General features: G+C 39.6%; 1 protein-coding gene across 1 annotated transcript in view; it reads right to left on the reverse strand.

Annotated features, from left to right (window-relative positions):
* Positions 1-1,136: 1,136 nt before the first annotated feature.
* Positions 1,137-17,975, reverse strand: part of SYTL3 (synaptotagmin-like 3) — a 29,639-nt gene continuing 12,800 nt past the window's right edge. The window contains exons 7-15 of the mRNA XM_009698407.1: positions 16,621-16,745; positions 12,720-12,863; positions 9,768-9,946; positions 7,488-7,590; positions 5,221-5,391; positions 4,922-5,021; positions 3,624-3,732; positions 2,498-2,703; positions 1,137-1,267 (exon numbers count right to left, since the gene is read on the reverse strand). Coding sequence (XP_009696709.1) covers positions 1,137-1,267; positions 2,498-2,703; positions 3,624-3,732; positions 4,922-5,021; positions 5,221-5,391; positions 7,488-7,590; positions 9,768-9,946; positions 12,720-12,863; positions 16,621-16,745 — 1,268 coding nt within the window. The remainder of the gene's footprint in view (positions 1,268-2,497; positions 2,704-3,623; positions 3,733-4,921; positions 5,022-5,220; positions 5,392-7,487; positions 7,591-9,767; positions 9,947-12,719; positions 12,864-16,620; positions 16,746-17,975) is intronic.

Raw genomic sequence — 17,975 nt, forward strand, 5'->3', positions numbered from 1 at the left:
GTTGTATCTTGTGTGGGTTTTTTTATTTGCAGCAGCAAACATCCAAATAAAAGATCTGCAAAGTAACAAAAGACTTGGAGTCAAGTGTTTCATGTGTGAGATGTATTTTGTGTAACAAGGTGTGCTACTGCTCTTTTAGTTCCTGAGCTTAGCCTCTGAATCCCTGTGTCTTGAACTCTTAAGTCCTTAAAAGCCTCATTGACCTGGAAAGGAAGAAAGGAGAAAGGAGAATGCTTGCTGTAATGACTAGAGGTGTGTAACAGCAGCAGTAGTTCTAGTTGTATATGTGAATCTTCTGCTGGCTGTAGTGCTACATCTGAGGCAAAGTGAACTGACCCAGTAGTCGGGCCTTAAGCTTGCATTTCTACCAGTTCACATGAATAAATGATAACCTTGGCTAAACTCTTGTCCTGTGCTGTATCCCATATGGATCAGACATGTTAATACCATCTTACATCAGCAGCTGATAAGAGCAACTGCACTTATTTCTAACAGCTGTTGTCCTGTACTCCTACTGAGGGAGAATTTATACATTTAGCTGGTTTTGAGCACCATGACACAGCATGCCTTCGGCCTGTGGCTACAGGCCAAAGCTTTTTAGGATCATGTGAAATAATAGTGGCAGCATAGATAATTCTGAAGCACAGAGGTGTTAGCATCACCCAGCTGCAGCAAGGAGTTAAAGATAGACGTGTTCAGAGAAAACTGAAAACTAGTGTAAAACATCAAGACTGGAGTAAAAGCATGTAACTTCAAGGTAACAGTTACTTTCTCTAAGAAGTATTCCTCGCTGTGATTAAATTAAATACTTACAGTTCTGCTATGCCCAGAAGTGTAAAACTGCAGATCATCTGGCTACTGTTGCCTTGCCAGCATAATACATTTCCAACTGAGTTTGGCACTCCTGAAGAAACACTACTAACCTTATACTCCAGCTGGAGACACACAGAAGAACAAAGCCTTAACTTTTGAAGAAATAAAACCCTCAGAACATCACACACTTTCAAACGCATGACTATTGCCCAAAGGCTGGAGTAGGTACTATTGCAGCGTACCTTTCCCCAGACCTGAAGGGTACATGCCACTTGAATTTCAAACATCACAGGGGGAAGGAAAAGTTGTTGTGCGGTAATCTCTCATGATTTGAAGTCTTCCTTATTTGAATGCAGTACAAGTGTAAAGTCCATCCACATGTTTGGGCTGTGGAGCATTTCCTGCCATTGGAGCAGTGACTGAGAAACAAGGTCTGCAGAGCCACACACTTCTTCTGCAAGAAAGCAAAAGGAAAAGTCAGAGTGACTAGCCCAACTGACTAGATAACAAACCACCTGCTTCTCCCACTTCTATAGCAATTTCAGCTGTTCTTTAGCTCCTAAGGCATTAATTGCAATAAATTGTAGTTACATTTTTGAAGCATTATTTACAGCCTGTTAAACCAGAATCATTCTCTGAAGAACTTAGCCTGGAGCAAAGAAGTAGTTTTTGGTTGTATGACTAAAAGCAGAGGAACAAGCGTGCATACTAAATAGTAGCAGGATGGCCCAAGCCTCCTGCTTCAGTTCATCTCCAGTGGCTTTAATGCATTGCTTGGCTTAGGGCTTGGATAGTCATCTTCACTCAGAAGCAGGTAGTCTTTGCTCTAGCAGAATGGAAAATGCTTGGTAGGACAATGGAAAGATGATGATGAGGAAGCCTGCACAGCACTGAGTTACTATTAGTGCTAATGCTCCTGTTGATACCATAATGAAGTGCCTGAGCCTGAGTCTTTTTGAGCCTTGCATCCCAAATATTGAAACTGAAGCATTTACTCCCTGGGACGACAGGGGTGAGAGACTCCATTGGGCAGTCTTCAAGTGACAATGCTTTCCCTGCTCAACTACCAGTTCCACAGGGCCTAGTCAGTGAGCAGAGGGTTTCTCAGCTCGTTCTTATGTTCAAACAGGGCCCAAAACGCAAATGCGCAATAGCCCCTTCTGTGCAAGTTTCACTTTTTGTATCTCCCATTGATGGGATTGATTTGTGGTTGTAAAAGAGTAAGCACAAACCTCAGCAAGGTTGGGGTCTACTAGCTCATTAGTTCTTGTGCTTCTTTTTATGAGATAGTATTTAAAATTAGACACTTCATAGGAAACAGCTCAAGGAAGAAGTCTTAAAAATATACACAGGTCTAGATAAGTTAACTCCACCCAACTTTTCTGTGCCTGTCTTAGCATGGCCAGGCTCTGACACTAAAAGTTACCGTGCTAACAACTGGCCTTCTTGAAAATTCCCACTGACAACCTTGAGCTTCTGCACAGACCTCCACTAAAACACATGCATCGGTTCTTGCAGGATCAAAGCTCAAGATGGCAAGCTGCTTAGGACAGGGGCTGGGGCTGTACATGTAGGCACATGACAGCAGGTAATAAATAGCACAGTGTAAATATTTTTATTTAGAAGGTAAACTAAATGCACTTTTTACAAAATTACCTTCAAATTTTAGTGATAACAAACTTACTTGCACCAAGCTTGGCTCCTCCTAGGAATTGATCACTTGAGCTGAAAGTTGCCTGGTCCCAGACAGTCAAGTGTAGACATGATTGCTGTAGCTGAGCTGGGGTAACGCCATCAAAGACAAACAAGTGTTTCCACTGGGGACAGGCTTCTTTCTTCAGGACAGGCGACTTTCGCTTTACCTCTGCTTGGTCTGGAAGGATAAGACAACTTCCCCCCCAAAAAATGACAGTTCAGCAAGGTTACTGATTTCTCAACCAGCAAACAGAACATTTGCAATAATCAACTAGGGCCCTTTGGTTTGCCTTAAATAGCACAAAAGTTCAGCTTAAGTGCAAGGCAGATCATGGTGCTAGCGTGTTTATTTTGGGACTTTCTCCTTTTCTTGTCTGCCTGCAGCGTGGGTACAAGTGGGCTCTTCTGGTCTGCTTTTCCTTCTGGTCTGGTTTTCCTTTGCTGTCACCGACTGCTAAAGGAGTCTTTACTCTCCATTCTGTTACCCAATACTGCCTGAAACCTGCCTTTCAGTAGATAAAATGCTCACCCATTTCACTGAAGACAGGGGCCACAGCAGGTGAAATGGCTTTATGAGGTGCTGTAAGTGTACCCCAGTATCATACTTCCAATGGCATCTGATGTCTGACAGTAAGAAAGTAAAGTGATCCCACATACAAGCTGCTCGGTGCATTGAAGAAAAATTCAGTCCCTCCTCTTTTAAAATGTCTAGAGTGAAGGAGATAGAAGTTTCCTTTTCAATTCCTTTTCCTTTAATTCTGCAAAGGCACAGCTGAAAACAGGAATCAAAATACCCTCTTGATTTGCACCTTTTTTTTTTTCTCCTAATATCCAAGAGCAGATACTTAAACTAGCAAACTCTAAATTTTAATGACACCAGTAAATTCTGAAGTTCCATTCAGGACCCACAGAGCCAGCAGGACCCATCACCACCCTGCTGAGTGCTGCTGTTGTGCTGACACCCAAATGTCACCATTAGGAGGAAGTCTGGCTAAGAGTGTGGACAATGCCACTGTCACATGCCAGTCTCCTGATGAAAACATGTTAATACATACATTTGCACAGAATGTGTCTGACATTTTCTATTTATTTGAAGTATTAGGTCTCATACATACCCTTTAACAAATGAGTTTGGCATTCCAGCAGATCTCAGCATGGGCAAGTTCTTGGCCCCAAATACCATAACCTGAAGCTGGCAGTTGGGAGCTTCTTGGTCTTTTTTTCCTGAAAAAAGGGACATTTATGAAATGAAATAACCGGTTAGTTCAGCTGATGGCTTGAGCTGTAAGTAAGCTACAAGCTATGATGCTGCTATAAGTAGGAAAATACCTAAGTGGTACTACGGAGATAAGGACTCGTAGCGCAGTATTAGGATCATTGGAAAGGTTTTAACCTGCCTGCACAGTGTATGATTCACCCACACCCCGCAAAAAAAGGGAAGCAATCAATGAGTAGCAGGTTGCTTTGTGATTCCTGTTCCAAAGACAGAGATTTTTGTATTTGTGAGAAGTCAACACAGGGCAGTACTCAGAGTGTTTCTCTGGAACAAAGCCAGAAGCAGGAGAAACGGCTGAACCCATGGTGTGATACTGCTCCGGTTATAAAGCAGAGACCCAATAACGCAGGCATGCATAGGGAGGAAGAATGGAAGAAGGCAAGCTGGTAACTTTGGGGTCATTTGGAAAAGAGGAGGGAACAAACTTAACCTAACAGCTGATTAGATTTTCCTATTGGTCTCTACCTGTTGCTATGGTCCTGACACACAGAGCATTACTCAAGCTCTGAACCACTATATACTTCACATATGTATAAGGAAAATGAGGCTGTCCTATCCCCGCCCCCCCCCCCCCCATGTTTATTTTTACTCCACCTGCAGGTGCTTGCTCTGACACACTCCAGCAATACTTAATGTACCTTACAAGTCTTTGATTACCATGAACTGAACCCTGACTGCACATTCTGAACCTCACGTGTTCCAAGTGAAACAATCTCTCTAAAACGAGACCGCTGGAGGAAGCCAAGGGTGCCAGTCTGGTGCCTTTGCAGCCGTTTCCCTTCCACCTCTTCCCTAAATTGGTAATCTCTACCTTGGGCAGTAAAACTGATGTATCGCCTTCAGAATAAAGTCTGCTGGCAACACCACAACAGGCACAAACTTGCCAAACTGCTGGATGATACATCATACTGCTGCCGTTATCATGTGCAGCTTTTGTTAGCACTAAAAAGAGCAAAAAGATGAAGCTAGCAAATGTTTGAATTTCAATTAATTTAAAATAGAATACACCACAAACCACCATTTGCAGTAGCTGTTATAAAGCCCATACAGGAATATTATATGGACACATTGTCAGTCCTTCATTGATCTCAATTCTTTTCCAGCCGAGGGATTCATGTATGCTGAAACATTTTATACCTTCAAACTGGAAATTTTTACACTGGGCTGGCACCGACAGTCTTGCAGACACGAGGAGTTCGCCGCTGTACTGGATAAGATCATCTTCAGGCTTTTCAAGCTGAAGAAAGGGACATACAGAAATCTGCATTACCGCAATCATTCTATTCCACATCTTTCTCACAGCTTATTTATGTTTGCAACACGTCTTACTAATGGGCTGGATTGACAGTATTTTTCCCTCAGGGGGATGATCTTTTTCACAGCTTTCACTACATCTTGCTCTTAAGGTACAACTAAGCACAAAAAATAAGAATCACCTTAGGTTTGAGCTGGTACCAGTTGAACAACTGCATTGAGTTCTCTTCGAAATTCCACGCAGCCAGTGGAATCACCACTTCCCCCAAAAACACCCTGTATTTGAGTGCTCCTGCATGCCACACAGAGATCTGAAGCTGTCGACTTCCCAGCTGGGAATATTCAATCTTGTACTGGAAAGATAAACAGCATTTACAAAGCAATACCCAGGATGAACACAGGCCCATGCTCATAACCTGTCAAAGGCAGCCCAGCCGCAGCATGGCCGAAGGCATCTGGACGCAGACAGAACCACGTTGTCTGGATGTGCTTTACAGTCTGCATATTACTCCACTACTTAAATGCTAAGGATTCCATTCCAGGAATACCTTGACCTGCCTTGCTAAAGATTTTGATTATTAATTCAGAACTTTAAATAATTCTTGACCATTTTTGCTGGATTGGTTTGGGGTTTTTTTTATTTTATTTCTGTTTTACACTCCCAGCAGAATTTGGCTGCTCTGGAGGACAGTTCAAGATTAAGACACCTAAAGAAGATGCTAAAACTTCCATTCTGGTCAGTGGAAATCTACTCAATGCAAGCAGTAGAGGCAAGGAAGTAATTCAGCTGACCACTAATTAAAGCCTTGATCCACTCCCAGAACATAGTTAGAGCCCTTTTGAGTTCAGTATCTAATATATATACACCCACATGAGACCCGCAAACATGATACCCAGCCTACAGGTGACCTGCACCCACCTGGACTGAAAGCTGGAGGTGATGGCATGGATGAGGACATCACTACCCACATTTAGGCTACTGAATCACAAGCTGGGTCTAAGCTGTGGGGTGAATCACGCTGGGCCCCAGTGAGCCCCAAGAGCACACTTACACACCTCTCATAGGCAGCTACCTAAATGCAGGTGCCTTAATTTGCAGCTGAATCCCACTGAGTCAGATCTCAGCGTCATCATGTAGTTTACCTGCACCAGCACTATGCTCTTTTGACCATTTCTGCTACTCTGGATAAACTCATAATTAAACTAATTTAAAAGTTTAACACTTTAAAAGTTCTAACTACACTACCTTTAGTGTTCATGCAGGCAGCTCAAGCATGGCTCTCACTCTCCCTTTATCAGTTCAGCATGACTCTGGCATTGAAGAGGGACTATAAAAATCAAGACCAATTATTCCAACTTCAAGCTCTTTTTTCTCCCAACTTAAACCCTATATAGAGACTTTGGGCTCTATGAGAATTACATCCACTACATAAATCTTTTATTGTTGTTATAGAATTTTAACAATGGTCTTTTCAAACGTTCTGCCTGTTTCATTCTCTACAAATTCTTGATGTTCATACACACCGAGAGATGGGGTTAACGCTGAAACTTTTGTGTAGTTCAAGGAGCAATAATACAAGTTTGCCCCTCCATTAACTTTGTTGCATATGTCTTCTAAGACAACATATCACTGAAGAAATCATCATCTTATGTGCTACTGCAACTCACTGATGAACACAAAATTGGGTTTGGTTGTTCCCAGCTTCAGGATCACTACAAACTAATCCAGCCTCTCCCGGCTGACAGTACTCAGCTTCAGCTTCACGTTTCTTTAAGGGTCTGTGAAGTGAGAATAATGGCTTCTATTTTCTACAACCAGCTCTTACAGGGATGCAAGAGGTAATACTGCAAGGCATTAAGGAATTAAAGTCATAACTAATAATCCCAGAGAAGAGTAATGTTTGACATTAGACACTACAAAGAGATGGCCCAGCATCAGTTGCCCATGGAAAAGGAAGCAGACGATGTTTTCAAGGTGGTGGAATTCAGTTAGCATGCAGTTAACGGCCGAGACCCTCCCAGTGGCACTGACCAAAGGGGTACACGTTGAAAGGGATACTTGTGTAAAATACCAACTGCTCTGCAATACACCCAACTCCTGAATGTACAAAAAAAGGTGTCTATGGAAGACACTTTTCTTTTGCCCCACAGTAACTCAGAACACCACTGGAATTCATTAAAAGTGGTTTCATGGACAAAGGCAGACTCTTCTGATGGTTTGCAATTTACTATTTTAACTCCAAAAGTATTTTTGCAGAATCATAGAATCGTTGGGGTTGGATTTTCTCTGCTTTGGACTGAACATGGTTGGTTTTTTTTTTAATTATTGTTGTCAGTGACTCCTAGATTTGCCCCATCAGGATGATTCTGAACTTGCAGGATTGTACATTGCAAAAGGAGACATTACGACAGAAAAGTGCGCTTAGCAGCACACAATTGCAAACAGTACCTTCAAAGTCTCATCGAATTCTGGATCCACTGTGCTCTTTTTGACAGCTGTCTTCCGCTTACTTCGAGGAGATTTATCGGGAAGTAAATAAACCTTAACATACCTTGTAGAGAGAGAGAACAATATATATGGAAAGTGACCAGGGGGGGAATCATACAAAGAAAAAAATTAATTAGAGGAGGTTTTTCTTCATTCTTAAAGCATTTTATTGAAAATTTGTAATTTTCCAAGCAATAAAATGGCAAATTGTGATTTACATTCTTTCTGAATAAAAGCAGACAGACTGTAAGGATCTCTGTATATCATTCAGCTAATGTATTTCAGTTCTATTCTAATTGGGAAAATATTAGGATCTGAATAGGAATCTTTTGTTTTCATCCTCTTGGCCTCTGATAAAATAGCCACCAAGGAAGTCACCTTGTTAGTTGTAGTGACAGTTTCATGATGAAAACAAACAGCATATTATGTGCTCAAAGGAAAAAAAATATCAACTCTAGGATCATTGCTGCTTGTTCATTAAGAAAATATCTCATCTGTACAACACCAAGTAGCAAAAAAAGGTATAATCAATCATACAAAGAATACATAATAATTCATAACTCTTACAAAGGCTAATTGTTATACTAGCCACTAGAGAGAAAGTGGAAGATTGTATAAAGTGCTCAAAATTTCCCTAATATCGATTCAAGGGAAACTGGTAGAAAAAATTTCTGGAAGCTGAGTTGGATCAATATCAAGCACCAATGCTTCCTACACAAAGTTTCTCATCTGTAGGTCATGTGAACATTAATACTTAAATATTCATCTTAATATGAGTTCAGTGGGCTGTGTTTGTGTTATGGCTTCAAAACTAAAGAGTATTAGCAATAGAGAGCCCTTGCTCACAGCTTGGCAGGGAAAGGAGTGATTGTTAGGATAATACTAAATATTTTAAAATTGGTTTTGGTTTATGTATTTCAGATTTTACAATTTAAACCAATTTTAAAACACAGCTTCTTGATTAACTTACTGGGTAAATAAAATCAGCTGTATTCATATCATCACTGCAGAACTTACACAGCTTCCCTATTCTTTCCAAACTTATCCATAGGTAAAACTACTTTTTTAAATATTGAGGTACTAGAAGTTCTAGCCTCTTGCTCTATCACCCCAGATCATTCTAATTAAAAAGTAGCCAGTCAGACTTCAAACCAGTCAACAAGCTAAATAATTCAACAGGTTTTAAACATCAGTTAAAAGTCTGCATTTAGTCAAGTGTGTTGAGTACACTGACTGTACTTTTTCTGTTGGCTTGGAACCCAACAGAAATATATACGTATATACCAACAGAGAACATAATGTTCACTACACAGCCCTTCCCACATTGTCTTCCAGGCTTCCTGCAACTGTTTGCCTGGCTTCATTACCAGGGGACTTGAAGAACCTTGACCCATTTCTGAAGTGCTCCCACATTGAGCTGCTGTTCCAGCAAGGCTCCTTTCATCACCAAGCTGGTCTTTATGAACGTCCTCTGCAAGATGCACAAAAGCCATGCTCCTTCTGGGTGAAGCTGACTCCAACTCCACAATTCCAAACGTGGTCACTCAAGTGCTCAAACATGGTGGGACAGCAGGGGCAAGAAGAGGTAGTTAAGTGTTCTACCTGGTGATTTTCTATGAATGGTTGCCGCATGGTCAGAGAGGATCATTTCATAATGAACAAACAAACCACCAAGGCTTAACTACCCAACCAAAAATTTCTATGGTATATTTTAGCCACAGAAGGAGGTATTTCTTTCTCTTACAATAAAACATAATTACTAAACAGCTTTAGATTTTAAGATGTGTCGCAGTATCTGAAATTTCTGTTCTTATTACAGAAGACGGAAGCAAAGAAGTAGTGTAGCAATCACCCACAGTGAGTCTGTAGAAGAATTAGGAACATGACATCTCATGTTTTAGCCACTTAAGTATTAATTCTGCGGGCACAACTTAAGAGCTAAAATCTGAACACCTATTCTCGAGATCCAAAGGTACTCATCAGCAACACAGATACCCAACTGCCTGCTCACAGGCAGGGAAAGACAGTTACTACCACAAAATGGTCAGAATGGAATAAGTGCTGGTACGAAACCTGTTTGTCTCGCAGTCTGTATATGTAAAAAGGGTTGGTATATATGTTGGATGTTCTGAAAGTGCTAGTATGGCATATTATCATATATGAATCAATTTTAATCACAACATACATAAGTATCTTAAAACCAGAATATTTTCCTTTTTTTCTCCTCTACAAAATACTTACGGGTTACACTTTTTCTTCTTCTCTTCTCCATAAGCCAGGTTCTTGCATCCCTTGATGCAAATTTCCAAGATGCAAGCTTTGAAGACATATCTTATGGCAAACTCTATTTCTCCTGTGATATTAGCCTTGCCAAAATTGCCAGACTCAGTGCAAGTGCTGTTAAGACTATACAAACTCCCCTAAGAAAAGACAAATGTTTGGGAAAAGTAGCTTCAGATCAAACAGGACAAAACATTTATTTCCTTCAGAGGTCACTATCTTTACAGACATGACTGCAGAGCTACTGCAAATCACAAAGATTTAAAATTTAAAACATTCTGTTGCTTCCACAACAGCCCTGAAAATTATGACTGTAATTGCAATTCTACTGCTTTGCCTTTTCCCTTCAGTAAGCTCTCTAGGCTAAGAAAATGCTTTCTTAGATAAATTCTAGATCTAGAAATTGTTTCCAAATAGAACTGCTACATGCCTTCCCATGAGAAAAATGGGATAAGTAAGTGTCTGAAAGGAAGAGAGTGAAAAAAACCTCTGAAATCTAAGAACATACAAAACATCGAACTAGACTGCTTTCAATACATAGCTCAGCATGGGATGCTGCCGAGACATTAGGTTCTATCACGTATTAAAGGAAACAAAAGTGGCCTTGCACATGCAGTAAATATTCTACAAGATGCCTCAATTCCATATAAAAATTACATACTCCATACTGCAGCAGACCATTCAGGAAAGTTTAAAATACAAAGACATCCAGTTGTCGTATGTTGGTGCCTAAAGAAGTTGTTTCCTAGCTCGCCTCAGCCACTTTGTTCTCCTTTCATCTACTTTTGCTAATGCGGCGAAGGTTTGGATGCTCTCCATCCACATATATAAACAGTATTTGTGTCTAGGATTTACAGAAGCCATCAAACTGCAATGAAGGAAGAGACGGTAATCCCTTCATTGGCCCAGCACAGTCATGTAACTTTATGGTGCTATCTACCCTTCACCATAACAAATTATCAACTCAATCAAAAGAGTTTCGTCTCCATTCATATACAGTTATACTCTTTAAGGTGTGCCCTAGAAACTTTTTACATGGCATATGTCACAAAGACACAATTGTTGTGGTGATTAATCTCACAGCGACATTGCCCTAGATTGCGAAGATATCTGTGTTAGACCACTCCTCCCTCTGAAAATAAACACCAACCCACGCAGGACTGGTTAACCAAGGAGTTCTGCATTGCACAACCCAGCAGCCAAGAGTGCAGAGCAGCGTTTATAAGATCGTATCTCTCTTTCATGTAGATGCCCTTCTTCGTTTGTGCAGCTTGCCAAATATTCTTTTTAAAATTCACACCAACAGCTTAATTAGATTAAAGAAGCTATCTACTCTATCTTATAAGCTCTAAGTAACACACAAACTTGACAAAAGAAGAATCAGAGTGCTTACTGAGGAAGTCGCAAGAAGCATTACGACTGTTTTGACCTGATGCTTGTTGCATGCAATCTTGCTCCCTCCACGAGAGATGTATCAGTGTAATCAATCATCTCCCTTGCAGCTTAGTTCAGCTCTGCTCTTTCACTCACTGACATACTTTTATCCATCTGACCAGAAAACGCTAATTTTCCACCAAAATCCTTCATGACAAAGGAATGCAAACAGATTTTTGTCTTAACTCGTATGTTCTAAAACAAGTTCTGCAAAAGTCCCTAATATTTATTCCACAGAACCTCTTATTTATTTAGAGAAGCTGGATAGGTGTTCTGATTAATGATGTTTGGACTTCACTACATATGTCTCCCACCTGATCCGGAGTCACATACATTCAACACAGAAATCACTCATCCTTTTGGTTCAGCGAACAGGGATTTAGCGAAGAGTTCATGTATTGCACTCCTGCTGGCATGACTGGAAGCAATGCCATCTGCTATTTTGGAAGATACACTTTCATGGAGTGATCATCAACATCCAACGCTTACCCATAAAGGGAAGTTTAATGGAACTTGAACTTCCCCTTTATAAGATAGTAGAAAGTATTTCAGTTTTAAGCCTGGGCTGTCTATAGCCCAGTTCTAATGGTTGTCATTAGAATCATAAATGTCATCCAAAACTGTTATCCATTTGTCAGTTTAACACCTCAGACTCCACAGTGCAGTAAACTCAGAGAGGGCTGAGGTCCTCATGTATGTTTACACTCCACTGCTAAGTGAGCAGGCTGGTTTAATTTTGATCACCTAAAAGTCATTTTAGTTCCATTCTTTACAACATCAGCCATGGATTCTTTGGATACTTCACCCTGCTTAACCTCATCACTAATACATAGAAATTAGCTTCCACAGTTAATCATAGAGGCTTTAAAGCATGTGTTGAACTAATTTATAACTGGCTTCCTTCTCTCTCATTTGCAGTATTCAAAATGCCATCCATCAGAGGATGGCTCAATGCCATCCCCTTAACCTACGAACTGCTCCCCTCGCTTCCATCACTGTCAGCTTCCTCTTCATTCACTGACATTCTGACATTTGAATTTCCACTGACATTTCCATTACCACAGTTCTCGCAGAGTAACAAAACCCTTCTGTTAAAGAAAGTTTTAAGAGAAAAAGCTAGCTACTAGGTTAGAAAGAACCATGTTCACAATCCCAAACCTAATATAAAGTGGGAAGAATGTTAGTTGCATTTGCAAAATTCAGAGGAAGCTAATCTATCAATTATTCATTATTAATGGGTATATCCATCTATCAATTATCCGTTATTAATTTGATTGGGCTTATGCTGCAAAAAGTTCACAGCGTTACTATGAGGGCCGTGCCAAAGACAGTCAGTCGTTCATCAGATACAAACTCAAGTAAAATTCTTCCTTCATTTTGTAATATAATTCAAAATACACCAACTTTTGCACAAGATCTTAGCTTTTATATCTCATCCCATTAAGGACTTGTTCCTTTGTGCTTCACTTTTTAACTTACGTGCTTTCTGCCATCACAGAAAACTGCATCACTTGTGGGACTGGTTGTTACGTCTTCTTCCTCCTTGCAATTCCTTTTGGTCAGAATTTCACTGTCATTCTGGGACCCAGTGATGAGCTGTTGAAGACTGGGTGTACTTTTCATCTGGAAGAAATTCAGCAAGTAATTTTTTTTGTTTGTTTTAATTTAAGAAAAATGCCCCGATTCCTTCAGGAATGCTATCAGAAGAAAATTCAGTAAATAGCTACAATTCACTCTGATCAATGTCACACAGGTGGCACACTTTCAAAGACAACGTAATAACTTAATTTAAATGTCGATGTACAACCCTCTCATCTCAGCTAGTAGTACATTCATTATATTAATAATTTTCTAAAATCAACATACCACCACCTAATCTAAGGATCACTACCACAGCAATTACTAACAGCAGTCTACTAATAACACACTAAAAGTAGGAATATACTAATAAAAGGCCTTATTAGCCTTTAACAAAACAGTAATTTTAGAAGGAAAAAAAAATTTGCCTCCAGGAAATTAAAAACAGTATTTTGCAATATGCATGACACATGCCCATGTCTACCTACGCAAGAATGCATGTAAGTTGAAAGAGACTTGAAAATAGAAACAGACTCTCAAGTTCTTATTTAGCTTTGATTACAGAAAAAGTTTAAGTTTGAGGTGTTCTTGACTTTGCTTTGACTAAGTCCACTCACCTTTCCAATTTTCCCTTGAAAACTCTGATAATTTGTGAATAATTAAGGTATATAGCGGCAAAACTCCTTGAGATTTACCTTCAGCCACCTCTGTTAGCAATAACAACAGTTAATAGAATGAAGTGCCAAAAGACTAATACATATGGCTAGAAATATGCTGAAAATAGTTTTTTAGCTCATTCTGGCATACCTCTACCCCTGGATAATACAATCTATGAAAAGTATGTTCACAGCTCAATGGGTAGGAAAAGAGTGAGGTAAGATTTTACATGGTTAGGATCTAAGAAAATAATTTCTTAAACAAAATTGTATAATAGGGATTAGCTGAAAGACTGGAAAGAATATAGTGTGACTGAATCAACAAAAAGGATCAGGACTTACTTGCATAAAAGAAACAGATAATATATCTTTAACAAACCTGGGAACCCCTCCTGCACAAATCAGCAGAAAGTGCTAAAGAATGAGGACAACAGAGGAAGAAATATATTGAAATTACTTCTGAAAAAACAGGATGTGCAAAATTCAAACCAATATGCTGTTATTATAACACACAGAAATTGTTATGTGTAATAACTGCCCTACCTTAAGAATAGATGTAAGAATTCGTTCAGTTCCCTTGTGAGGAAACAGATAGAAAACACATTCAGAATACAGTCTCCAAAAAAAAAACCACCCAAACAAAACCAAAACATCATATTTCTCAGCAGAGAAATTGTCTTCTGCTTTATGAAAACCTGAAACACCACTAATTTCACTTGCTAACCAAAACAACCTACTACACCCTGAATTTTAGCTTCTACTTGGACCAGAAAGACTTCTCTATTGTGTTAAACAGAACATAAGTGATTGACAAGGCAACGTAACTACCAGTGCTAAACTCAGCATCAGGTCATACAAGCAAGGCTCCCACCTAGCCCAGCTCTAACGTCTGCAGCAGCATGCGTCCGCTGTCACAGGAGGGGTAACCCACAGCTACCAACGCACCACAAACAGCTGCTAAAGCTTGCACATGTCCGCTTGTTCCTCCAGTGAGGTAGGTAAAATTGCGTTTCCCTTAATGAACTTCCAGATTCTGATGGCGAGAGGCCCTAGAAAACACTATCCAATTAACTTCCTACACCCAGAATTTACGCTGGCTGGTTGTACTTGCCATTGGATTGTTTTTTCACTATTACTGAAGTTAAATATAATCTCTTTCAACTTTAATCTGAAGGAATCAAGCTCTGAACATAACACAAATTTGGAAAACTGACTTAAGAAACAGATAGTGCTGTTGGGATTGAAGTGGTGCCACAGTCTTATACCCCGCACCTTCAAAATTGCAGAGTTACAGCTATTATTTCTCAGTCATTCCTAGGAGAAAAATGCACACTTTCTAGGAGGAAAAAAAAACCCTGGTTTGATTCATTCTCCAAAAATGAAAGTTCCTTCTGGGGTGGAAATCACAACAAATAAAGACTTCTACATCATATTTTGTTATAAATGTGAGTAATTAGTTGCTTCACAAGTGTACTTTAAAACAGGTTCTGTCCCTAAACTGAAGTCATAGTTCTAGTAAGGATGTAAACAGCTATCTTTAAAGGAAAACAAAGATGGAAAAGAAAAAAAATAAATGGAAGGATAATGCAGCAATGCCATTGACAGAGATTAAAAATAATTTTTCAAATCACAGTAAAGATACAAAAAGTCATTATACAACCACAGGGACAGATGAGTAAAATTTCCTTCAATATTAAAAAAAAAAAAGGGCAAAGATGACATTCATAAGGAAAAAAAAAAAAAAGATCAACAGTAATTCTAGAAAAACTAAAATTCTAGCTTAAATATAGTCTGACTGGTTTGAATGAAACAAAAGCTCCCTGCCTCAGAGAAATAGTGCTCTGACACACAAACATTGAAATCAATCTGTCAAAATCTGTAATGCAAAGGGTGGACATAAATTAAGTCCTAAATTTTTAAATGGGCAATTAAACCCCCCCCCCCAAAGAATTTGGAATCTCCTCCTAATTCATTTCTCAAGCCAAAGAATCCATATCCATCTTTTCAACATGACAGGCTGTGTGTGATCAGCATGCAACGAAGCACAGTTTAAGTTCATATTATCTCCAACTCTGACGGTTTTTGATCCATTAGAAGAGCAGTGCTCTGCCAGTGGAATAAAGTGACACTGAAGTGTGGTTTGCCACAATGAAAGCAGCACTTGGTTAGTTAATAATTGTTGCCAGTTTATAATACAATTGCATACAAAAATAGAAGAACTAATTTCGTAGAGTTCATAGACCTCGCTGGGCCAATTCAAACCACTAGTCCATGAGGTCTGACATCCTGTCTCTTCCATTTATCAACACCTAACTCTTCCAGGGAAAGTGAAAAGTGTGCACCAAGGGAGCGGTGAGTAATATTTGCCACCAGGTCTGGCCCAAAGCAAAAGCTTTTCTCAGCATCTAATTCAGGCACTTAGCAGACTGCATTTACCTCATTCAGATGAACAAGGAGATGCAGCAAGTACCCACTGTGCGGAAAATTCAGTCACTTGAGAGGTAAAAGTGTACAAAACAAAATTTTCAGTGTAACTTTAAAGCAGATGTGTGACATCATCTTCAGCCCTGCACAATTTGTGGAAAAAGAGATGACTGGATTTTTCTCAAACTTCAAGAAAACATTGAAAGCTAGAGACTGTAACCAAAGCAAAAGGAAAAGGGAAATTGCCCAACAAGTAAGAGCAGTCAACGTTTTCTCCTTGCCAAACTAAAAAGTGCTCAGAAAGCATCAGGATGGGTTCTGGATGGTCATAGCTTGGTCCTGTTCAGCAGCAAGGAGGGCAGGAGGAGGAAAAGAGACAGAGCACCTCCCTGCAGCCCCGCAATCACACAGAGCAGATACCAATCAGCCTCAAGACAGTCTGTGAGCACCTGAGAGCAAAACGACCCATCCTCTCCCTCTCTACGTGAGGGTCTTTGTCAAGTGTCAGTCTAACATTCCAGCTCTGGGCTGAGATCAAGTGTGCAGACTCCGTCAAAAAACTTGTGAAGAATCAGAGTTCTCGCCACAGTCAGTGAACATCAGCTAAGCCCTGCTTGTATAATAAAAGTAAAATTCCACTGTGTAAGTCATTATTCTTACAAATATATTCCATTCCTGAAACAGCCCTTACAGTTAGAGACTGTGTATAATACTATGGATACCCTGCTTGTAATGTTGATGGCAGTGTCAGACTGGCTCCTTCTTTGCTTCCTTCTTTCCACGTTCTGCCCATGATCTGTGGTTAGGAGACGTCTGTCAGCCATATCATTCTGGGACTTAGAGATTTCTAAAGTGAAAATAAAGAGAGAAGTCACTACAACAAACAAGCAAGCAATCCTGTAGACTGATAGGCTAATTCTGTAGCTTTCCGACTTTCATCCTGCAATTTTAGTATTGATCTCCCAAGAGTAAGAAACAGATGGGAAGGCAAGTGCTTGTGCCATTTTGTATAATTATATTTTGCCTACCTAAATCTTTCCTGCTGTTTCAACTGGAAATTACACTCCTTGCTTCCTATCATCATAGCTGCTGCAAGGAATTGTTGTATGCTATCAAATACAGTTTCCTTGCAGAAATAGCTACTACAGTCCCTATATATAGTTTGATTTGTAAAACAGTTTGGTTTTATTTGGGATAAAAGCAAGATCATTATAACATCATAAAGCAACACGACAATGGAAATTAGAAAGCAGAGCACATTGGAAAATATTTAGAAGTTTATCCAAAATATGGATGAAAGGAGAGATATTACTTACTCTGGTCCCAAACCACATATAATTTTAGGAACATGAGTAGCCCTCATTGAAGTCAATAACATTACTCATATGGATAAGCCTATGTCCGTACTTAAGTACCTTATTGAATTAGCACTTCAGTAACATCTAGTTTATTGTCAAATAAATCTGCAGGACAATTGGACATTTAGTGCACCACTTTTCGCTTCTTATTCCTCAGGGTACAGTCAGAACTTCACTTAAAGGGAAGGGCAACACTCATCCATGATTTCTGAAGTTGAAAACTAGCAGGCTTAGCAGCAGACACTTTGTTGTAAATCCCACATAGTCTCTCATGAAGAATTAATAACTTACAAGTGGTACATGAAATAGCTATCATATGTTTAATTTATACAGAAGAAACAAATATTTCTCTCACAACATGAGCCTCTGTGGAGGAACCACAGACAACGTATGTCATTATGGCATTCAAAAACAATGGCACTCCTAAGTGTGATTTTTAAAGCCACTTTGGGTTAGTTTTGTTCTTAGCAGCAATCAGTCCTCAGATGTTTACTGTACTCTGTGCACACCATTAAGGCATCATGTGACATATTTATAGGCAGGCTCAATTAAGTCATCTCTGACTGTAAATGAAACCAGGTTTTTAAAACACACAGTGAAATCAGAGATCAAAAAAGAGACGGGTGAGAGATCTAATGGAGTAGATACAATCTGAGTAGCTTGACCAGCAGTAGAAGCAGAAACACAAGCTTGCCTCACACCCTCTTAAAATGAACAGG

The sequence above is a fragment of the Cariama cristata genome, unplaced genomic scaffold (assembly GCF_000690535.1).
Source record: "Cariama cristata isolate BGI_N322 unplaced genomic scaffold, ASM69053v1 scaffold31194, whole genome shotgun sequence".
NCBI lineage: Eukaryota > Metazoa > Chordata > Aves > Cariamiformes > Cariamidae > Cariama > Cariama cristata.